Below are 25000 nucleotides of genomic sequence, written 5' to 3'. Positions count from 1 at the left end.
TAGGTTCATCATTTATTAGTGAAACAACTGTAAGAGTGACATGTGTGATTTTTTCTGATATAAATTATTATCACTTCAACTGACTTCACAATCATAAAAGTACTTATCAAATTAAATGTATGTGGAATGCAAGAAGAAATGAAATAGGTATTTATTTCGGATTATTTATGTTACATCTGGCCTAAAATTTTTAAGGTCATAGGTCATAGGTCGTCATGGTCATGGCCATTCCTTAGAGCGAAAAAATCGAGGATTTTCGTGTTTCAGGGTCAGTGAACATATCTATAATATTCTTGGCAACTGAGTCAATCGATTCATTGTGGCATTAACAGCCAAGAGGTTTAGCATTTGCAGGAGAAAAGGACTAATTTTCAGTTAAAATGGGAGATGTAAAGACATTTGTTGATCAAAAAATCGCTGGCAAGCGTGTTGTGGTTTTCTCCAAGACAACCTGTCCCTTCTGCACGAAAGCCAAGGCAGCCTTCAAAGAATATGTTGGCAAAGATGTTCCAGAAGATGAATATGAAGTCATTGAGATTGAGAGACGCAGTGATTGTCAAGCTATTCAAGACTACATGCTTAAACTGACTGGAGCAAGATCAGTAAGTCAAAAACTTTTATATATTATGGAGAAATTTTCACTCACTCACTCTCACACTCTTACTCTTATCTAAGGCAAGATTTATCTTCTGGTCGAATGTGAATTAAGAGTCATTTCATTATGTCCGACAACCCAATAAACCAAGAAATGAAAGACTTTTCTTTAACCTACGGGCATTGGTTAAGGAACGAGGTCCTTGCCACCATCTTGTTTTGTTTACACAGAGACTGAGTTGCGACCTTAGCCTTAGCTGAATTAGCTGTTCTTGATAAATATAAGTATCTAGTTTATCTTAGTTAAAAGATCTCTCTCTCTCTCTCTCTCTCTCTCTCTCTCTCTCTCTCTCTCTCTCTCTCTCTCTCTCTCTCTAATTATTTTTTAAAGAATAATTTTTTTTTTATTTATTTATTTTTTACAATATACTCTCCTTCATCTGTCACACTGATATCGGGTTTAAACAATGTGTACATATGACATATGCCCAAATAAGTACACATGGAGTTTAAGGTAAGACTTTTTACAAAATAAAAAAAAATGACATTGTTATTCATCTGGCACATTGGTAGTATTGGGCTTAAGGTAAGATTTAATAATTATTATTATTTATTTATCTATTTATTATTATTATTATTATTATTATTATTATTATTATTATTATTATTATTATTATTATTATTATTATTATTATTATTATTATTGGTAGTAGTAGTAGTAGTAGTAGTAGTAGTAGTAGTAGTAGTAGTAGTAGTAGTAGTAGTAGTTTTACTATTACATTACTTTAAAAAATATCTGGATCATCAAAATAGCATGTTTATAATTTGGTTACATTTTGGTTGCTAGAAAGAAGTTATAGTCTTGGAACACTTAAAACCACCTGGCGATTGTCTCTGTGTAAATAAAGCAAGATGGCGGCAGGGACCTCACTCCTTGACCAATGCCACCATACGTGTATGAAAAAAAGCAGCATGCTCTCGTAAAATGTCAGAATAAGATTTTTTTTTTCATTGACACGATCCTCGCTGAATCTGAAGTTGACGACCGACTGACAATGATCAATAGCAGGAGATTGGATCATTAATGTGTAAGACTTGTCGTAATAGCCGCCGTGCGCTTGAGGACGAAACCCCCTTTCTTTTCTAGTTGTTTTTATAAATTTATATTATAAATTTTCCCCCATTATAAGTAACTGAGTGATACAGGAAAATCTTACATCAAAACTTAAAAGCACACATTTGGAAATATAACCTTAATGCAGCAGAAATAGGAATATGGTTCATTTGACCCATTCTGTGTATTATAGTTAAAATGAGCAAAACTATTTTGACAAAACTTTATACTGTCTCAATGGCTCAGTTGGTAGAGCATTTGCTTCACATTTAGATACACTAAGATCGATCCGGGGTGAAGTGCGATTATTTTCTGACAGCCCTGTCCAAGTAGCAGCGATTGGATAGCTGGGTCTGTTAGATCTGGTGGAAAGTACTTTGCAAAAGGCCAGCATCCTATCCAAAAGGTTGTGCGCAATTGTTGTTGTCCGTTTCATGCAATAAAAACTGTGATAAACTTCGGGGCTCCAGGGCTGATGGCTCTGAAGGACTATTTTACTTATATCGAGGACAAAGAAGGAAAAAAACATAGATGGGCTTACCCATGGATACTTATAATAGTCAGTATGTTTAAGCTGGTCAGCTATATGCTTCTTTGATAGGAATCCAAGTCATAAGAGAAATTAAGAACTTAGACCAAAAAAATTTAGTTCATATGTAGTTAACATTTGGAATATCATTAAATTTGAAATAAAAAACACTGGTTCTATTGACCATTTTAAGAAATTGACTGACACGATTATGATTGTTTATCATAACCAAAAAGATTATGTGATTTATTAAGATTGTTTCAATATAGTGTCATGTATAAAGCATTTGAACGATATGATATCCTAGTTAGCCGGGCTTATGCAAACATTTGCTCAGATGACACCGATATTACTGTTAGTTCTTCTCATAAGATCACAATCAGCATGCTTTTTAACGTGCTGGCAATGCTGCTCTCCTTGACCTCAATGTTTGAATGCAAAGTATTTCTAAAGTAACACATTTGGGAGCAGACACTGGTGTTACATAATTTTTAAAAGTATTTTTACCAATAAACCTAATAGACACCGTTACCCAATCATCGTTGGGTATGCGTGAAATCAGAAATTAAGAAAGACTCTAACAAGATTAAAATCAACCAATTGAGCTTTTTGGTGAAACCCATGCCCATATGCATCTCTCTTTTTTACTATTTGAACTTGTCCCATGTCCTTCTTTTCACCCAGACCATTGATAAATAAATTCTAGGTATACATATTTGATTTATCTGCCTTCTGTCACGCTGACATTATCTTAAATGTCATGATCACGTAATTTTTAATTATTATTATTATTTTTGAGAATGGCATTCTAAGGAAATAATCAGAGGTAGGCCAAAGCAAATATCAAGAGATGTATCATGTATGCTTTTTTTTAGATGTATCATGTATGACTGTTTTTTTATATTCAAGATAATATTAACCGCCTCATTGTCAGTGCAACTTGTTATTTTCATAGGAAATTATTATACTTTTAGATTTTCAGGTTTTAATTATTTTTTTCATGAAACTTGCCCATACTTTTCGAATTTTGATTAATGACTGACTAAAGTATTTTTTTGTTCGTTTTTTTTTTTCTCCACCAGGTTCCAAGAGTTTTTGTCAATCAAAAATTTATTGGTGGAGGTGATGATGTTGTCAGCAAACACAAGAGCGGAGAACTCAAGAAATTATTGACAGCATGAGGCAGTTAATGAAGCAATTTTTGCCTTTATAATACTTATATTTCCTCAATTTTTTTTCAATTAATTTGATTTGTACAAGTGTTGATGCTTTAACTGAAGTAAGAGTCAGATTTATTAAGGTTGTCGTTGTTTATTTCCTCAGTCATTAAATTTATTTAATTTTTAAAATAAAAAGTCACTTTTAAGAAATTAAAATGTCTCATTTTTTTCCCATCAGCATAGCATTTAAATAACCGAATATTTTACATTTGATTTATCAAAATATGTTGATATTATACTGAGATCTATCTGTTTTGTTACCTATTCACATTGTTAAAATGTTTAATGGACAAGTGAATACAGTCATTGATTTACAATAAAGCCTTTACATTACATAACTCATATGTTTGTCAAGTTGTTAAAAGATTTTTATCAGTATTTTATCTTGGACCCATCACAAATTCAACTTACTGGGTGGGATCTTTTGACCTATCATAGTGGGAAGGAAGTCACTTGCTGTTTCTTCTATCAGTCTATATTTATTTTCCGAGTTTCTTTCTGTCTTTGTCTTGGAATGAGGCCCTGGTCGGAGTCCTTGGCTGGGAGGGAAACAGTCAAATTTATAGTTACAAGTTTGGGAGATGATATTTTTTCCCCTTGTAAATCATCACTCTGTTATGTTCTGTTCCGTTATTTGTTTTGAATGTAAAATGGTTTGTAAACATTGAGTGAATTCCTCTTAATGGGATCCTGTGCTTGTGTTTGTATGAGATTTTTAGGTGATCTCAAATTAGTACACCTCTAGCGTGGTCTTGGAATCTTTAACTGTTCCCTATTTGAACCAATTCCCCTTTGTCTTACCTTTTCTTGGGTGCTTTAATTGTAATTCTAGAACTTTTTACTATCCCAGTCTCTTCCTTTTTACTGGCTGATATTTCCCCAATGTCTTGCAAGCGCCGTAAAACCTTTAAAAACAAAACAAAACAAATCCTGTAACCAAACGTGACCCAAGAATTGGTAACATTTATTGGTGTATATCATTTGTTGATGGGATTTGTAGTTTTGGCCGAGTTGGACTTGTGAGCTCCGGGTGGGGTTCTTGACCTCCCATAGTGGGCAGGGAGGCACTTACTCTGTCTTCTATCTCCCAATTTGTTTCCCTTCTGGTTATATGTCTTTGTCTTGGAATGAGATGACTTGGTTTTGTCCTGGCCCTGGCCGAGAGGGAAACATTCAAATGTACAATTAGTTTAGGGAGATGATATTATTTTCCTTGTAAATCATCTCTCTGTTATGCACTGTATTATGTTTTGTTTATATATTATTATATGATTTATAAACATTTGCTGGGTGGGGTTCCTGACCTCCCATAGTGGGCAGGGAGGTACTTGTGTTCTTCTATCCCCCTGTATCTGTTTTCCAATTGCTTTCTGTCTTTGTCTTGGAATGAGATTACTTAGTTTTTTCATGGCCTTGGTCGAGTCCTTTGCTGGGAGGGAAACAGTCGAATGTATAGTTATAGTTTTGGGAGATGACATTTTTTTCCCTTGTAAATCACCTCTCTGTTATGTATTGTTATTTTTAACATTTTAAACATATATTTGTAAACATTTGAGTGTATTCCTCTTAGTGAGATCTTGTTCTGGTGTCTGGGTGAGACTTTTAGGTGATCTCAAGCTAAGTACTTTTGATAGTGTGCTTTTCTGTATCATATTTGAACCAGTTCCTCTTTGTCTTACCTTTTCTTGGGTGCTATAACTGTAATTCTAGAACTTTTTACTATCCCATTTTCTTCCTTTTTACTGGCGCTAATATGACCTTAATGTGTTGCAAGCGCCGTAAAACCCTTAAAAACAAAAACATATAAAAATTTGAGTGTATTCCTCTTAGTGGGGACCAATGTTCAAAATGGCTTTCGAAAATTTAGATCGTGCGAATTACAACTCTTCACCATTTGTGCCTACCTTTATCTTACAACTGTTCCCACTTTCAACCCCTCTCATAATATGTCCTACTTTTCTCGTGTGCTTTTGATAAATTTAGACTTTTTTTACTATCCCATTTTCTGTCTTGTTACTGGCGCTGAAATGACCTAAATGTGTCGCTGTAAAACCATTAAAAACAAATTATCACCGTTTGTACTTTATCTTCTCGAAAACCCCGGAAGTTTTGATTGGTCACCTTTCTTCATCATGGCGCTGTTGCCTGCACTATAACTATTCTAAAGGATATTTTAAAAAGATAAATAAACAAAAAAAAAAAAAACAAACAACAACAACGATACATTTTCTACTTTTAGTTAATTGATAAATGGAGGCATTCTATTAATATCGAGTTTAGCTCCAATGCCCTTTCGTCTAGTTTAAGACACCCGCCCCCACATGAAATATAACCAGTCCAGACCATTAAGAATAAGGAAAAAATGAACACTTGCATTTATTTCATATTCTGAATCAATGTATGGATGTATAATACAATAAATATTTGAAGTCAAATGGCCCTATTGCCGCAGTTAACCTCCTCGTACCACTCGCACTGAAGACTGTGGTCAGAGAAGGCAGTTCCCCTTGGACACTGAATTCTTTGGATTCTCTTGCCATGCAGACATTGGACAAAGTGCTGGCAACTCACTGGATCAGGCAACTGTCCATCCATCTCGCACAAAGGGTCTTCCTCCACTGAAAGAAAGGAATTTTTTAAAAATCTGAATTAAATGCATTGTGCTATTAGATTTATAAGTTTACTTGGTCAAATATCTGTTTGGACAAGGGGATATTATATCGAAATCAAAATGCACTAAGTATTATCAGCCGAAAGCACGATGTATTGAGCACTTGGTTGCTGTATTTTGTCTCGCCTTGTTAATATGAGGCAAACGATAGAGGGAAAAAAAATATAAAATGTGGAGATATGAAAATATAACACCAATACAAGGTATTTAAAAAGGGGAGCGTACAGCTAAAAATTACCGACCAGTGACCCCAAATTCTCTGTCCTGCCAAGCTCTTGGGACACATCATACACAGTAATTTTATGAAACACGTCGATGGAAAGGACATCGGTACTTACCAATGTTCAACATGACTTTTGAAAATTTAGATCGTGCGAATTACAGCTCTTAACCACTTGTGCAGACCTCGTTAATGCCATTAATGATATTGGCCAGACAGACGCTAGATTACTGGAGTCTACCAAGGTTTTGACAAAGTCATAAGAACCTTTTTCAAAGTTGAAGCATTATAGGGTTTGCATTGTCATACAGTCATTGATAGCATCCTACCTGAATGATCGTGCTCAAAAAATGATGACTGAAAACAAATTGTCATCTGCAATCCTGTTCTGGATGTCCCACAAGGAGCAGTTTTAGGTCCACTTTAGGTATATATTAATGACATGCCTCAAAAACTTTCTGAAAGTACAGCATTGCGTCATTCCGCAGACGACAACCTCCTGGTAGTCATATTAATACAAAAATTAACAAAGCTACCAAGACAATTGGGAGGTTGGGGTTCCTGACCTCCCATAGAAGGCAGGGGGGTACATACTGTTTCCTCTATCCCCTTATATATGTTTTCCAACATGCTTTCTCTCTTTGTCTTGGAATGAGATTACTTGGTTTTGTTCTGTCCCTAGCCGGAGTCCTCGCTGGGAGGGAAACAGTCAAATGCATAGTTATTGTTTTGTGAGATGTATTATAATATTTGTTATTTTCAATGTATATTGTAAGCATTTGAGTGTATTCCTCTTTGTTGGATTTTGTGCTTGTGTCCGGATGAGACTTATAGGTGATTTCAAACTAAGTACATTGGTGGTGTGCTCTTGGAATCTACATCTGATCCCTATTTGTTCCCAGTTCCTGACCTCCCATAGTGGGCAGGGAGGTACATGCTGTGTCTTCTATCCCCCCCCCCCTTTTTCCAAGTGTTTCCTGTCGTTGTCTTGGAATGAGATTACTTAGTTTTGTCCTGACCCTGGCCGGAGTTCCTTGGCTGGGAGGGAAACAGTCGAATGTATAGTTATAATTTTGGGAGATGATATTTTTTTCCTTGTAAACCATCTCTCTGTTATGCATTGTATTATGTTTAGTTTACATATTGTATTATATGATTTGTAAACATTTGAGTGTATTCCTCTTACTTGGGACCTGTGCTTGTGTCTGGATGAGACTTTTAGGTGACCTCAAACTAAGTACTTTGACGGTGTGTTCTTGGAATCTACATCTGTTCCCTATTTGAACCAATTCCCCTTTGTCTCACCTTTTCTTTTGTGCTTTAATTGTAATTCTAGAACTTTTTACTATCCCATTTTCTTCCTTTTTACTGGCGCTGATATGACCTTGATGTGTTGCAAGTGCCGTAAAACCCTTAAAAACAAAAACAATTCCCAGTTCCCCTGTGTCTTATTTTTTCTTGGGTGCTTTAATTGTAGTTCTAGAACTTTTTACTATCCCAATTTTTCCTTTTTACTGGCGCTGATATAACCTAAATGTGTTGCAAGCGCCGTAAAACCCTTAAAAACAAACAAAAACAAGACAATTGGCATTATATTTACAAGTTTTGAATGAATGAATAGTGAATTGTTGCTAACTCTATATAAATCTGTATTAAAAAACTCTATATAAAAATAGTACGACCAACTTTGGAATACGGAAATTGTATTTCGTGTCCTCTTTTCAAACAACTACAATCAATAGTTTTGGAAAACGTCCAAAGACGAAATATTTGCCAGGTTTTAACTAAACATATCAATTAAGTACAGAAGAAAAAGAGGCGATTTTATACACTTAGGTATATAAAATTGTCCATGGTCTACATAACATTGATTATGAACATATTTTGGTCACATTCACATGAGGTGATAATTTTCCAACGTACTGTCAGGACATGAAATGCACTTGATTTTACTACCAAAAAAAAAAAAAAAATGCTGAAACAATAAATGCTCTCAACAATTCAGTTGATAAGGAACTCCATTCCTTGAAGTACGTATACGATTAATGACATTTCTTGTTCAGAAATATGCTTATGATCAACAATGCACGAACTTGACCTGTTGTGTATATATACGATTTTGTATACTTATAATGTTCATGCACCAATTTTATCTTTTCTTTTGTTTGTTTTAACAATTGTATATTTATGTTTGCAAAAACAACAGGCTATTTAAAGTTCTTTTGACCTTTGTAATCCTTAATGATTATGATAATATGAAAATGATTATGGAATTTCTGTCCCGACAACTTAAGGAGAGTTTTAAGGGTTACAGTCGAGGTAAGTGACTATTGTGGGCTTATTTGGATCATTCCATTTTAGGAGATTGAACGTCTTATGTATTAGTATTACGTATTAAAGTATAACATTATGAGATATTAACCTATTATATAGAAATCATTTCTGTCACAGTATGACACGATTATTGTGATACAGAGCCATAAACTAACACCAGCATGTTGTGTCTATATTAGGTGAAATGTTGAAGCTGCAACAGGATGGACTGGATTGTTTGTCTCAGAGACTTGATTGTATGGTATTATGTTAAAATCACGGGATTTACATGGACCTTTTATATGCTATGTGATTAGTGAGTCAAGACTAGCATTAATCTGGATTTTGTGAAATAGATCATTAGGACCTCAAAATTGAGATTTCATCATACGGTATTCAAAATGAATTACAGAGGAGTACAATTATTACGAAAACGCTTAAAATTAATTGATGGAAATAATGAAGACGTGTTTGAATCTCTTTCCCTTATTATGATTTCATTTAAATAAAGAATTATGTATATGTGCAACTATATTGATATGGAGAACTAGTTTTTATGCACGGGGTTTTCCTTTATATCCGTGATTTACTGAAATTTTACTTACTTATTGGAATGGATAATGGGATCTTCCGTTCTTTGCAATCATGTACGACAGCTTGTGCAAATTCACATGTGGAATTGTGGGGCCAGAATAGTGTACCGTCGGAGCATCTTTGCTCTGCTACCATGGTGCCATTAGAGCAAGATAGGAATTTGGAACAATCCTCTGGATGGGGATTGTTGCCCGTCTTTTTAATGCATCTTGGATCACCTGAAGGAGTCCAAGAGTAAGGGTCATTTTAGTGTTGGAAAACAAATAGTTATTACCTGGAGGATTATATAAATTTAGTGCGAACTTCTGAGAATATTAACTTGATTCTGAACCCGAGTTTTTAAGATGCAAAAATTCGGAGTCACAAGAACAGACGAAATGGACAGTTATGTCTTTAGACGGATAGTCTGAGGATGGCGTGGCCAAGCATGGCGTATTACTTACGCAATCCCGCAATTTTTGGGGTGAAAATAAGTGTTCTCATACATTATTGAAATTAAGGAGTAATAAAGAATATAATGGACTTATTTAGTTCAATATAGATATATCAAAACAGATCAAAATATACTTCTGTAAAAGAATAATAAATCCGCCATCAATAATTGGTCCAAATATATAGTGGAAAAGAACAATAAATGCAATTTATCCTGTCATTGAAAGACACACACACACACACACACGCGCGCGCGCGCGCGCGCACCCACACACATACATACACAAATCAAAACTGTAAATGAATTTAAATGTTTGACTCGTTCTAATAGAAACCAATGATGGACCAAATTTTTAAATAATAATAATAATAATAATAATTCAAGTTTGAAGAGTTGAGAACCATCCTTCGGTTATGTTATAGTACCCATGCTGTCTATCTACCTAAAATAGAAGTATGCGGTCTTCCATTACAGTCATCTCGATCAGGATCCCATTCCCAGACGCAGGCAGATGCTAACTTGGACCAAACCTGAGACTGGTTGCACTGCACTGATTGGATGACTTCCATATCAAAACCACATTGGTGGGCGATTGTACAATCCTCTGTATCACGGACCTGATGAAGACAATAAATGAGTTGGTTTTCGGCGAAGAGAGAGAGAGAGAGAGAGAGAGAGAGAGAGAGAGAGAGAGAGAGTGTGTGTGTGTGTGTGTGTGTGTGTCTGAGAGAGAGATCGAGAGAGGGGGAGAGTGTGTGAGAGAGATTATATAGATTGAGAGAGATAGTGTGTGTTTGTGTGTGGGAGAGGGAGAGAGAGAGAGAGAGAGAGAGAGAGAGAGAGAGAGAGAGAGAGAGAGAGAGAGAGAGAGAGAGGGTTGCTAACATTTCCTGTCATTGTCTACCCACTTCCAGCTGCATCCTGTCGAGTTCGGAGTCCAAATGCGGGTCCCAGGGCAACAAAAGAGGCCGCAATGTCAGACGAATTAAATACAGGCTAATGATGGCCCAGCAACTAAGATATTATCCAAAATGCAGAGTGATCTTAAATTTCATCACTTTTCCCAAATCAAACCACCAACGTGAACAGAACAATGTCATAGTCATAGAGACAAAATGTCCTTTCACAAACTAGAACATATGCTCATCTCTATTCCCAATTTTTCATCAGCAGTTATTGAAATTGCTGAGATCTGTTTTGCTTTTTTGTTTGATTTTATTTTCATCTTATACAAGTTTATATATATATATATATATATATATATATATATATATATATATATATATATATATATATATATATATAATTTATAAGTGATATATATATATTTATATATATATATATATATATATATATATATATATATATATATATATATATATATATATATATATATATATATCACTTATAAGTTTATGGACTGAACCTCCATCGTTTTTTTTTTTTGGGGGGGGGGGGGGGGGGTGGATCGGTAGAGAAGGGAAGGGGGAAACGGTATTAGGCATGAAGAATAAGCGGAAAAGTGAGAGTTGTGTGTGTGTGTGTGTGTGGGGGGGGGGGGGGGTCCTTTTTCTGTTTGGGATTGGTCCTTAAGTCAGTGCTCTACTGCATCTTTCTCAAAACAATGAAAAAAAAAATTAAACACAAACCTCCTCAACATAAATAAATAATAAAAAATGAAGATTCGGGGTGGGGGGGGGGGGGGGGTTGTATGTGTGTGTGTGTGTGTGTGCGCGCGTGTGTGTGTGTATGTATGCGTGTGTGTGGGGGGGGGGGGGGGGGTAACAGAAATAAATTATGCTTGAAAGGTTGCCTGAAATAAGACTTTCGATATAAAGAGCTTTTTTTTCTGTTTGGGGTAGATCCTTACACCAGTGCTCTACTGTATCGTTGTAACAAGGAAGAAAAATGAAACAGATTTTAAACACAAACCTCCTCAACACAAATTTTAAAAATCAGTCTGTGAGGGGACTAAATGGAACTTTTTCTCTGTATATAAAATGCAGGTAAGATTTTATTAATACAGGGAGAACACTGAGAGGATAAATTACATATTATAAGAAATGAGACGGCTCATTCGTTTGAACTCGGATATTTAAAACAGATCATATAATATCAGTTTTTTAGATTATTGTGATCAAAGATCAGTTACCTGAAATGAGTAGCAATTAATTACTTCCCCACTTGTACAGTACTCGTTGGATTCTAGCACTCTGAATTCCAGCACGCTGTGCAATACGGCACGCCTGAGCTGGGTGACCATAGAGAATACAGGCCTCGTAGTCTGTGTGGGTGACCGAATTTTATCTACATAAGTCGATACCTCCCGTGAGTATCGGATTTCGGCACGCTCGGATTCTAGCACGCATTTTGGCTTCTCCCGAGAGCGTGCTTGAATCCAGTATTACAAAAACTTGTATAATTCCTAATATTCCTAGAGTACATAACGGTAGTGAGACTTACCCATAATCCAGGCTGTATATTTTCACAGATGGTCTCATCATAATAATAATATTCATAGCAAGACGCATACGCCACAATAAGAGCAGCTAACCAAATAATTCGACTGAACATGATAATATCCGATTGAATTTTAGAATCAAGTGATGAGAAAATACACACTATTTGCAGGTTACTGAAATAATATTTTTTTAAACTTTCAACCGGCGGGAAAATTATTAGAAGCAACGGTCACTGCCTAACACCAGGATTTAGTAGTAAAATATTTTACGCCTATCAGAGAAACGGCTATTCAATACGTCATCTTTACAGGCCGTGCTGAAATCTGCTTTTACAGACTGGGGAGGTCAATGGGTTTTATAATGTCAGCTAGCGCAAAGTAGCTCAACCTTAGAAAATATTTGCCTCATGTTTGATTTTCTAATTCCTTTTTAAAAAAAAAAAACTCTCTCTCTCTCTCTCTCTTTCTCTTTTTTTTTTTTTCTCCGTTTGCATTATCATTTTGGAAAATCCACAAAGACAACACGTGACTCAGGACGATCAAAGCTTGCCTGGATAGAAAGGCCTTCATCCAATGTCAGCTATTTCGTCCTGCTAGAAATTATTTCGTTGTCCGTTTTCCTACCTCTTGTGTCCCCATAACACAGCGGCTGGGACAGAACAAAACAAACATCTTTTCAAGTTGGAGGAAAACATTCCGTGTCTCCAAGGTGGACATAGTGAGCGAAGTTGTTTAAATTTCTGGTTAAAAAAATGTTTACGGAACGGTGTTGGTGGAGGGGAGAAACAAATGTCGACATACACTTGATGGGGAAGCGAGTAATGTGTGGCTCGGTGAATCAGCGGTACGGTGTCTCGTCTTGTCACTAAAGTCAAGCTATATTAAGCGTGGTCATTGGTCGGGCGGGTGACAGAGATAGCTGAACATGTATGCTCTGACGTTGTAAGGCACTAAATGGACGTTACCTCACTCGACTCAGATGTGAATGAGTACCTGGCTATTTATAGGCAGTGGCGGACATTGTAGGATTGTCGGTACAAAAAGGATTGGTGACTGCTTGCATGAAATGGAAATATGCGCTATATAAATATTCACATTTATTTTTATCTCATTTAAAATCTATCCTTTGCCTGGTCATTATGCATGTTGATATTCATGTCCTAAATACGCTCTTTCGAGCGTATAATAAGTTGCCGCTTCATGCATTTCAAGTGAATCATCTTTATAAGAAAAGGAAAGAGATATGAACCATCTAATGGAAGTAATTGTTTTTAATTGGAAAAATAGGGATTTAACCAAATTATTAATCTCTTGTCTCTTGCTCAATCGACAGATAAACTACCATTATTGATTTGTGACATAAAGTCTTTCGCATCTCTTTCTTTTTAACGCTTTCCTTATCGATCATTTTCAGTATTTTCCCAAAATGGCAGGCTTAACCAGCAGAAACATTGATTCTTTAAACTTAAAATGCTCTCTATAAAACACTTTTATGTTCTAATAATCAAACAAAGACCATTCTTCAAAGTTTGTGATGTAAAAAATAAATTTGAATAAGACAAAATGTATATTGTGTCGTAACATATGTGACGATTTTGCTCTAGGTGGTAAGGAGAGGGTTAAAGTCATTTTGATCAATCAATGCAAGGAGTAGAACGTTTCTGGCCGAGATGAATAGAAATGCGGTTTGACATACACAAGAAAGAATAGGGAAACGGATCCGGCTATGAAGGGATCATTGAGGAATTGTAATTGATTAGTTCTCACTAAATTCTATTAATCAGTCTATTAACGTTTAGCTTAAACAAAGCATTGTCGGGCAGATGTTGTGAGTATTTTACTTAAACATATAGCAATAATATAAATGCTCACTTCCAAATTATGGACGTAGAATTGAAAAAAATGAACAAAAATTTAAAACACACACACACACACACGCACACAAACACACACACACACACACACACAAAACAACAACAAAAAATAAACAAAACAAACCCTGAGCATTTAAATAGAACAATATCCAATAAACGTGCTCACAGCGTTTTACAAGGGGTCCTAGCAATGCCCTCTCTAGTTTGCTATGGATCCTAACCATCAGCAACATTTAACATGTAGGGCGAGAAATGACGCCTGTAAAGCGATATTTCGATTATTTTTTTTTTTCAAAGACAACGCTGTCAATAGACAGGTATTCATTTTACATCTAAGAATGGTGAGAGAATGTGAGTAAATAGCCTTCTCCATGGACTCAACTATGCGCTGCTCACAGCGGGACTCGAACCCTGGACCTTCCGGAACGAAGGCAAATACCATATTATAGCCGCATGAATTGAAGTTGTCGCCTTGTGAATAATCCAATTTGTGTTGAAAAGAAAAGGCCTTAAACTGAAATTAAATTTGAATTTAACGATTGAGCACGATGATATCATAATTTATTTTTCACTTACGCCAATTTGAAATTACTCCATCCAGCCCCCCCCCCCCCCCCCCTCTTTTTTTTTTTCCTTTCTCAATTCGCCCAATTCTCCAACGCCTAAAAGTTTGTTGACAATGTAAAGGTCACTCTTTCATTGCCATGATCAATGGTTCCGTTATGTTCACTGACCTTGTAAATTACACTTAAAAACGTGATCATTTATATAGGGTAGAATCAACTAAACGTGCTCAAAACGCTTTACAAAGGGGCCATGGCCAACAGCAACAGTTAATATGAAGGACGAGTAATGATACCCGTAAATCGATAATACATTTTTTTTCCGACAGAGAAAACGCTGTTACCGGCCAGATACTCATTTTACACATGAGTACGGTGAGAGAATCCGAGTAAAGAGCGTTTTCCAAGGACTCACAACGCACCGCTCAGAGAGGGATCGAACCATGGGCATTTCGATCCGAAGGAAAGTGTCATATCACAAGATCACACGGTCGTCCAATTTATGTCGGCGTTTCATCCCCGCCCCCCCTCCCCCCACACACACAATTTTTGTATTTCACGCCTTTTTTCTTTTTCATTCATGAAATATCGAAAATAACGCGATTCTATGCCTCAAGATTGTTTTATTTTATTTTGGTTTGGAAAGGTATCAAATTTATTTTGCAATCTTTTATCAACATTACATGTCACACCTCCAGATTGTGTTGTATTCTTGGAATAAAAAAAATAATTACAAAATAAAATACATAGATTATACAAGCAGAGATCATTTTCTAAACCCCCCCCCCCCCAAAAAAAAAAAAACCTTTTTTTAAATTAAAAAAAAATTGAGCTTTTAAATAGCGCAATATCCACTCAATGTGCTCAAAGCGCTTTACAAAGGATCCCTGACCAACAGCAACACGAAACATAAAGAGACAACGCTGTTAAAAACCAGGTACTCGTTTTACACCTGAGTAAGGTGAGAGAATGTGAGTAAAGAGTCTTTTCCAAGGACTCAACTATGCGCCGAACGCAAAAGAGGGCGAAAAAGAAAATGGTAATTGAAATAATTTTTTTTTTAAATCAGGTTGATGTAAACTAGTTTCTATTCATAGTAACCTGTTGATCATAGATTTGCATTGATAAATATAATAAAATTATATAGAGGCAATACTTAACAAAGAAGTTGTTGTAAATAAAAATTTCCTCTAGTTATGTATGATGAAAGAACATTATAGTCAAATCTTATCTTCTCAATGATCGGAGAAAAATTGGTTCGAGACAGAGTTGAAACGAACGATAAAACTAACTAACGATGTGATACGATCTTTACTCGTATTCCTTGAATAAATAAATGATTTCCTGTATTATACATACAGCTATATGGACACAATATAAAGTTTTCCTCAATAAAACTCTTGTTTCATCGATAATATTTTCTAGGAGAGAATACTGTAATTCGCTCCGTCATCATATCCTTCACAAATTGCAGCGCATCTAAAATCTGCTAGGATCATTCTAAGAAAAAGAAAAGAGATCATATTACATCCATGTTATTGTCACTTCACTTCACTGCTTGTTAAATTAAGACGCAAATACAAAATTGCTGTTTTTTTTTTTTTTGCTTTAAATGTATCAACAAAACTGCTCCTCCATATTTATGCAATTCTATTTCATCGTACTCTCCGTCCAGAACTTTAAGATCTAGTGATCATCTCCGATTAACTGTTCCCAAAAAGGCTCCAAAAAGTTTTTGGAACTCTTTTCCAATGTCCTTAAGAAAATGCATCACAGAAGATACTTTTAAGAGAAATATTAATACTATTTTATGAGGAAATATTTGATAAATTAAAACCAGTTTCCGTTTATGAATTATTTTTCATATAAATGTCTTAAGCATGTTTTGTGTATAACCTGTTATTGTAGCTTTGATGTTTATATTGAAAAGGCGCCTGGAGCTGTTTGTACATGAAATAGGCGCGGTATAAATGATTTACATTATTACCATTATTATTATTGTAAAGATGTTTATGACTCTCAAATTAAAAAGTGAATAGAATTAGGTATTCAATAAAAATGTTTGAGGTAAAGTATTCAAGATGAAACAAGGATCTATTCTATGTGCACAGTTTATACTTGTTATGGATCGTGATCATCTAAAAAATACATTTTTCAAAGCGAATAAAACAAACAAATAAAAACAAACATAAATAAAGATAACGATTAAATTTCCTTACCATGTTTAAAGGTTCAATTCAGATCTAACAGTCATGAAAGAGCATGAGATATGATAACTTTAAAATATAATGATTGAATTTCCATTAAAGATCTAATGGAGCATATCATTACTGTTATCTTTTTAAAAATTTCATTATTTAGCTCAATTCCCAAGACTATAGTCATTGGGAAACATTTAAGACTTGAATAAAAAATATTGTTCTTTTTAGAAAACACATGAAGTCAAATTAGATTTAAAGCTCTTGTGCAATCGCAGTCGTTATAATTGGTGCTGACTAGTGCAGAAAAAATGGATGTATGGACAACAATAAGGGTTTAAAACAGATATGCTACAAACCTGTATGGCAAAAAATTATAGTAATGACTACCGTGACAACAAAACAGTAATAGTAATAGACTATAATAATGATAACGGTGATGATAATGATGATGATGATGATGATGATGATGATGATACTAATATGATAATTTTAGTAATAATAAAAGATATCTCAAACAGGCGTAAAATAGACAGATGGTGCCAAACCATATACCCAACAAACAAATAAATATTATGTGGAAGTCAATATTATTTGGTGTTCTATAAAATCAGTACAAACCAAAGGATTTGCATAAAATCAACTATATCATAGAATAATAATTAAATATCAATTTTATAATATCACAGATACCACGAATAACTAATTTGTAATATGTTTGTTTAAAAGATGTCCCTTTGTGTCAGACACAATGCCACGCAGTCTTATCTTTGAAGGATCCTGTAGGTGTCACTAATCAACAACAAAAAAAAAAAAAAAAACCCAAAAAGAACTGCACACTCCACCTCATTTTGTCTATCTCTTTTCTTTAATCAATGCCATCAAAAACAATGGCGTCTGCCTATAGATGAAACCTGATAAAATCTAATTTACTGAATCAAAAAGGTTTGAATTGAAATTATCTATGCTTGACTGTATATTAATTGGCAAAATCAGATTTACATGTAAAAAGAAAAAGAAAAAGCGTATCATCTTCAGCTTATTATCTAATATCTGAATCTACCAATCTGGCACCATTAGTAAATGTTGCATGAGATTCTAATTTGATCACATGAACTGTCAATTCTAAACAAAATTGGAATCAAATAACCGAATACAAAAGCTCATAATAGAGCAATTTTTTTCCTTGCATTGCGAACAGATCTTTCATGTCTGATAATTGTGAACAAATCTCAGTGAATAATATATTTTAAAACACAACATTTATTATGCTCAATGTTCATTTGTAATACTGTAATCTTATAAATTCAAAAAATAATTAAATAAATATCAGCAGTTGTCTACTTTGTTATCAATATTCACAAATATTTCAATAATAGATTTCTACAATGTAAAGATGGACAAATAAAGTATTTGTCAATAAATGACTCACTCACCCTTTTCTAGTAGATCCAATTTCTATTCGAATACTTGAACATAAAAAGGGGAGTAAAAAACTTAGGGGTGTGGCAATATCAATTTAGTTTCTTTTCAACAGATGGTTAAGTCTAAGTTCAAGGCATTCACTCGAAACTTATTGTTTTGCTATATATTTCCTAATTTAATTGGGCTTTTTTCTTAATTATCCCATTCTATCTATAAAGAACTTAATTTTACTCCGCTTCCATTTAGAAATAGCCATCTGGTTCACACAATGTTATCTAAATGATAAGAATTATAGAGAAATTTGTACAAATTATTATCAAATATTATTTGAAAAAAAAAAATAAAATAAAATAAAACAACAACAACAACAAAAAAAACAACAAAAAAAAAAAACAAAAACAAACAAAACAAGCGGGATTGTTGTTTTTTTTTCTTTTTGGAAGAACAAAATTCATGTTGATGAAATCAACACATGACATTATAAGTTTTTCATCCATCTCTTTATATCAAAGTTTTTAAAAATGATAAATGGTGTGGCACTAACAATATAATGCTGGAGGATCTTTGGAAAACAGGCTAAAATAATTGGGGACAAAACTTATCATAAATGGGTACAATATATAGACGCAACATATCACTGAACATTTGGCATGACATCATAATGCTCCAAAAGTCAGCAGTTTGTATCATATGAATAAAAATCTCATCCAGATTGCAAGTGACCAACGTCAACAAAGATTCCGACAAAAGAGAATTTCACCAATCATATCGCTCCTTGCTGAGTGGTATGCTGAAGAAGAGCACAGATATCTGGGTCAAACCGATAACTCTGCAAAAGAAAAATGAATAATGATGAGAAACCTTTCCAAACCAAACGTAACATAGATAAAAAACATAAATGTTTAATAAATCTTTAGTTGTAATATTTAGTAGTTACAATTCCGATAACTGAAAAACTAAAAAAGAATAGTGGTAAAAAAATAATTTCCAAGCCAAATGTAACATAGATTAAAAATAAAAAACAATATATATGTTTTGTAACTCTTTAGTAGTAATATCCTATAGTTGCAACTTCGGTTGCAATCTGTTGACCTATTCTTTGAACCCATCCTATGCTCTGAGGACCATCTCCTAACCACCAACAACTCTTGTCAGAGGGTAATGAAGGACGATTTGGTCCGTTGTCGTAGGACCCCCTTGACAGTTACTTGCACCAAGATTCTGACTATTAATTTTCGTTTTTTCCCCTGTTGGCACACATTCTGCCATGTGTTTTAGGGAGACGGAGGAGATATCCAATGATTACAAATCTTGTTGGTGAAGCTTTGCATTCCCTTAATGGGTTCCTCTCTGATCTTGCCTCCTCTGGGAATGTTTTGTTTTCACGTTTCTGTCCATTTATCCTCCCCCACTCCCTGATTTTGAAATTATTATTATTATTATTATTATTATTATTATTATTATTATTATTATTATTATTATTATTATTATTATTATTATTATTATTATTATTATTATTCATTTATTTTTTTAATTATTATTTATTTTCTACTTATTTTAATGCAATATACTGAGTTCATCATTTCAAACTTTTTAATAAAGATTTAATGTTCTCTCTTTCTACTTAAACATAACAATAAACTTAAGGTTGTCGAAATTTCAGAATGAATTGTATGGCGGACATTGCTGTAATAAAGTTATATTTTGGATAAGTGCTAAAAACAGCGTTATATTAGAAGCTGATACTAATATTGTATTGGATAAAAAGTTTTCATTCTGAAGAGAGGCTGAATTATATTTTCAAAAGTTTTACCTTTTCATCTACTATCAATGCAAAAATTATAGAGAGGAGAGCCATTGTGTCATCTTTAAAACGTGTTGTCTTTTTTTCTCCACAAATTGTATGTAATCATGTCAAATACAGACGGCCTTATTATGAAACATTATGCAATGTCGAATAAAACAGTAAAGTTTTTTCCTCAATTAAATTCAAAGTTTGAATAGAAAAGATAGTCTAAAACAGTCCATTTTTAATATTTCAAAACTCTTAATATTTATTTTAGATTTTAATTCCAAACGACTAAAATAATTTTTTTTCAGGTAGATTTGTTTCTTAATCATCCCTTGAGTTTTGTTTGTAAATTTTCCCTTTATTTTTTATTAGGTGGCGTTTTTATACACCTCCATTGGAGGTGTACAAAAACACACCGTTTTTATGCATCTCCGTTGGCGGTGATGGTAAATTAATGAAAATGTTGCTGCATATGTCCATGAGGTTTAAATAGTTTTAGATTGTAGTTTAGCACGCTGCTTAGTGATTACCGATGTACAATGATAATAAATTAAAGAATAATAACAATAATTTAAAAAATCAAAAGTAAAAAGAAACATGGCACACAAATACCGATCTCAAATAAATAAATAATTTTAGAAAATTAAAATCGAAGTTTTTAAAAACATGATAAAAAGTTTTTGAAAGAAAAAAAAAAAAGAAAGAAAAAAAGCAAACAAAAACTAAGTAAATCAAAAAAAAAAAAAAATGTCAACAATGGGAATCGAACACGCTACTTTCAAGGTTGGAGTCTGACAGCTTGTCCACTGCGCTACAGAGCCACCTGACTGTTCATCACATTTAATAACGTCTTTCTAAAACATTATTTTACCTTCAATGCAACTTCTATTTTCTGGTTTTATATTTCGAATTTTTAAATTATGATTATTTTTATATAAATTTATTAACAAAAACATCCTACAAATGTCACAATATAACTTTCGCCATGTCCAAATACAGAAATACAATATCGCTAATGAAATTGGGTGGAATGCGCATGCGTGACGGAGGTGTATAAAAAAGATCCGTTAAGATACACCTTCAACGGAGGTGCGTAAAAACACTACGTTTTTATTATTTTGATTTGAACGTACCTGTCTTATTTTTGGCTGAATATAGGAGTATTCTTTTGAACCACAAGTTAATGTCCCTCTTGAAAAAAAATGAGTGATAACATATTTTACCTTAGAATAGTAAGATTCTGCCAACTTTTTATTTTGTTTGAGGCTGTGTCCACCAGCTAGACATCGAGCATAGATGAAACATGCCATAGCAATGCCCTTCGCAATATATGAGGGAAGACAGTCTGTCTCTGATGCAATCAAGGGAACATCCTCTTCACTTAGACCAGATACTCTGTCACAAAAATATAATAGGAAATTATGTCCAATGAATGACCATAAAATTTTGTAAAGTTTAATGTACTAATATATAATTTATAAATCCCCCCCCCCCCCCCCCCCCCCCCAAAAAAAAAAATGCATTCAACAATATTAAGCCATACTATAAATACAATTAAAATTCACTTACTTTGATCCAAGGTCACATGCTTTGGTATAGAGTTTGTTTTTGTAATAAAGCAGCACAAGATTTCCCATGGCATACACATTTCCTCTTTCTGATGCTTCCTTAAGACAGACATAACTGGCATCAATATTCTTCTTGGTGCCTAATCCCAGCATGTACATCACACCCAAGGAACCTGATAATGATAAATTAACATACCTTCTTCCGTTCATATCATAACCCGTGCAATAGTTCAAGGTTGTGCAATTCAAAGCATAAAGGGAAAAAGTTAATAAATTACTTGTAAAATGTGCCGAAGTCTTTCCAGTAAAATTGGAATTGATGAAAACAAATATAAGCACCATCCCAAAGTTCAAGATTTACACTATTTTAAACATAAAATATCACTTATCATATTTTGACAGAGATAGGATATGATTCAATTTCAACAATAAAATGATGAGGAATAAAATGATAATATTATCGATAATTTTTATTTAATCAGATGTACACAAAAATCCGAAATTGGCCGTAAGAAAACGAATTTGACTGAATTCCTCAACAAAACAACCTGCAAATTAATATTACTCTATTGGCAAGTCTGTACAATTCATATTTCACTAGTAGATATTATTTATTAAAAAAAAAAAACATTTAAAAAACAACCAAAAAAAAAATAAAATAAAGCAAAATAGAAAAGAACCATTTACCCTGAGATTCTAAGCTGCCATTTCCACAGGCTTCTGAATGCCAGAAGAAAGCTTTCTTCAAGTCGTGATGATTTTGATCTAATCGAGAGTAAAACATTCCCAGAATGCTCTGAGCTTTAACACTGGCACGAGGATTCCCATCGTCAGCAGCCATCATCCACCACCTGAAAATGAAACATGCCTCAGGTCATAACCCTACATTGTTTAGTATTTATAAATCTATACCTGTCAGTTTAAGTAAGGGTACTCACACAACCCAACATTTTTCCATAGGCCTAATTAATTTAGGGAGCGAAACTCTGGTGTATTTTGTCACCAGATGATTTAACACCTGAAACTCGGGTGTATTTTGTCACCAGATAATTTAACACCCGAAACTCTGGTGTATTTTGTCACCAGATAATTCGACACCCGAAACTCGGTTGTATATTGTCACCGGATAATTAACACCCAAAACTTGGGTGTTTATCATCATCAAATAATTCAGCACCCTGAAAAGTTGAATTTTTATTTTAGTTTGTTGCTGTTATCTATTATTTTTGTCAATTAAAAAACACAAATTCGCAATTTCTATCGCTATCGGTTCGTCTCCCACACTCACATAAACCGTCAACAGTACATGAACAACTCTCTCTCTCTCTCTCCATCAAACTCTCACACATAAACTTACACTTCTCCCCCCCCTCTCTCTCTCTCATAAAAACATGGACAAACCCATCACGCTTGCACATTTACATACATGCATAGAATTAATATAATATAATCTTCATTTCTTGAAATTTTTCATCTCTATGAACACTAACCTACCCTAACCATTCCCCTGTGTGCAGATCTTAGTAGCAGGTCTGATTATCTTACATAATTATAATGATTTTTTTAAACATTGTTGTAAGGGGCAATATTTTGCTTTGGATTGAAAATATTTCTATTACAACAATGAGCTCATAACATCAGACCTCCAAATAAGTATGTAGTATCACACCTTCCTCTCGGCAAACCAGGCTTTCATTTCATTCAGAGTCCATCCAACAAGGAGTGTACAATACATTCTGTTTATTTGTTTAGACAATTCTTTATTTTGTTATGGGGATAAATGGTTTACATTTGAATTGTTCATTGTTTGTATCGTTTCAGCCCTAAGCGTTTTGATTAGTCCCTGCTTTCAGATAACCATTTAGCAATACCACAACAGGAGGGAAGGTGTTGAGGGTAGCTAATTCTCAGTAAGCACATGCCCGACTCGAGTGTCAAATAATCTGGTGACAAGATACATCCGAGTTTTGGATGTCGAGTAACACTCCAAATAATTGATGCATCTTAAATGGATCTTAAAAATATAATAGAAGTGGTCTCCATTTATGAGCAATCTAGCTACAAGCACAATCTGGTTATAAGCACCCTCGTCGGGAGAAACATAATAACATATAAATTTACATCTTTATAGCATGCCACCAAAAAAGATTCAGCTTATAAGCAAGCTCAATTATTTAAAATTACACTAATAAAAGAAAATGATTAAATTACTAAAGATTGACAAATACGGTTTACACAAACTATCAAAATTCTCTGCAAGTAACATATAGTGGGCACCTCACTATTTTACCATTCCTTCCTTGCACAAAACAATTGACAACTCAGTGATGAAACGGACAATGCACATCCGCCGTAAAATATTAAATGATAACAATAGGCAGGATTGGGGGCTCACTGAAACAGTACACGGGAGGGCGGTGTTAGGGATGGGCACGTTGTCTACTTTTGGTGTCGTTGACTGTGCTGGAAGTGGGCTTAGAGCTCAGATTGTCACCAGACTGTCACCGTAATTAATCCTCAATCAAGACAGTTATTCTAAAGTTTTCACATTTTGTGATTCATCTTTACGATACAGCAATAGTCATTGAAAAAAATATCTGAAAAAAAGCTAAAACAAAATGGTTTATCGAGATGAAACAAAACAACCAGAATGCTAGTGCTTAAATAAAGTTAATAACAATTCCATTTATCACGTCAAACATTATATAGTGACATACTTAACACTTACTTTTCAGCTTCACTGTCAGATTGTAAATTTCCATAGCCCTGAAAGTATGCTCGACCTATATTATAACCTGCTGCATAAACTAAATGTTTTGCTTGACGAGACTCTGAGTTGGCAATGTCCATCATACATTTCAAGGCTTCTTTCTGAAAGTAGAAAAACGAAATGAAAAAAAAAGAAAAGAAAAAGGAGAGCATGGCAGAGAAAAAATAAAGAAAAAATATATCATTAGTTTAATTCATTAGGTGTAGATTTTTTATATAGTTAATATGTAAGCTAGATTTTGGTTTCATCTTCAAAAATCCTTCCTTTCCTTTTCCAATCAACCAAGTCTTAAATATAATAAATATGGAATGATAATTATATAAACATACATACCATGTTAACTTCAGTTCCAAGACCATCGTAGAGCATAATACCATACATAAAGAGGGACTGGTAATCAGTGGCTCTCGCCCGATCAAACAGGTCTTTAGCTTTGTGATATTTTTCCTGAGGAGTATAAAAATGAGATGATGATGATGATGATGATGATGATGATGATGATGATGATGATGATGATGATGAGTATAATGATGATGATAATATGCACGTAACATATTATATGACTTTTTCAATGATAACAAACCATCAGCATTAGGATCAGTTCCTCATTGGTCTTTGGGTGGTGCATTATTTTATTAAATTACTCAATACAAAACCAGGA

The 25000-nt window shown here is 34.1% G+C and overlaps 3 protein-coding genes across 3 annotated transcripts in view; 1 reads left to right on the top strand and 2 right to left on the bottom strand.

Annotated features, from left to right (window-relative positions):
• Positions 1-223: 223 nt before the first annotated feature.
• LOC144965292 (uncharacterized) lies at positions 224-3799 on the top strand. The gene is made up of 2 exons (XM_078900485.1): positions 224-602; positions 3320-3799. The coding sequence occupies exons 1-2, from the start codon at positions 381-383 to the stop codon at positions 3416-3418; spliced, it is 321 nt and encodes a 106-aa protein (XP_078756611.1). The 5' UTR covers positions 224-380; the 3' UTR covers positions 3419-3799.
• A 2010-nt stretch (positions 3800-5809) lies between these two features.
• LOC144963696 (protein obstructor-E-like) lies at positions 5810-12511 on the bottom strand. The gene is made up of 4 exons (XM_078897651.1): positions 12152-12511; positions 10131-10305; positions 9267-9473; positions 5810-6075 (listed from the first exon to the last, which is right to left on the bottom strand). The coding sequence occupies exons 1-4, from the start codon at positions 12260-12262 to the stop codon at positions 5888-5890; spliced, it is 681 nt and encodes a 226-aa protein (XP_078753777.1). The 5' UTR covers positions 12263-12511; the 3' UTR covers positions 5810-5887.
• A 2681-nt stretch (positions 12512-15192) lies between these two features.
• Positions 15193-25000, bottom strand: part of LOC144965291 (LRP2-binding protein-like) — an 11772-nt gene continuing 1964 nt past the window's right edge. Inside the window, exons 3-8 of the mRNA XM_078900484.1 lie at positions 24673-24786; positions 24298-24440; positions 22257-22420; positions 21571-21742; positions 21225-21396; positions 15193-19038 (exon numbers count right to left, since the gene is read on the bottom strand). Of these exons, the coding sequence (XP_078756610.1) occupies positions 18973-19038; positions 21225-21396; positions 21571-21742; positions 22257-22420; positions 24298-24440; positions 24673-24786 (831 nt within the window). The 3' untranslated portion in view covers positions 15193-18972. The remainder of the gene's footprint in view (positions 19039-21224; positions 21397-21570; positions 21743-22256; positions 22421-24297; positions 24441-24672; positions 24787-25000) is intronic.

The sequence above is a fragment of the Berghia stephanieae genome, chromosome 2 (genome assembly GCF_034508935.2).
Source record: "Berghia stephanieae isolate SIO BIC M18660-M18661 chromosome 2, UCSD_Bste_1.3, whole genome shotgun sequence".
NCBI lineage: Eukaryota > Metazoa > Mollusca > Gastropoda > Nudibranchia > Aeolidiidae > Berghia > Berghia stephanieae.
Note: the sequence above shows the minus strand (reverse complement) of the source record. Positions and strands in the feature narration are given on the sequence as shown.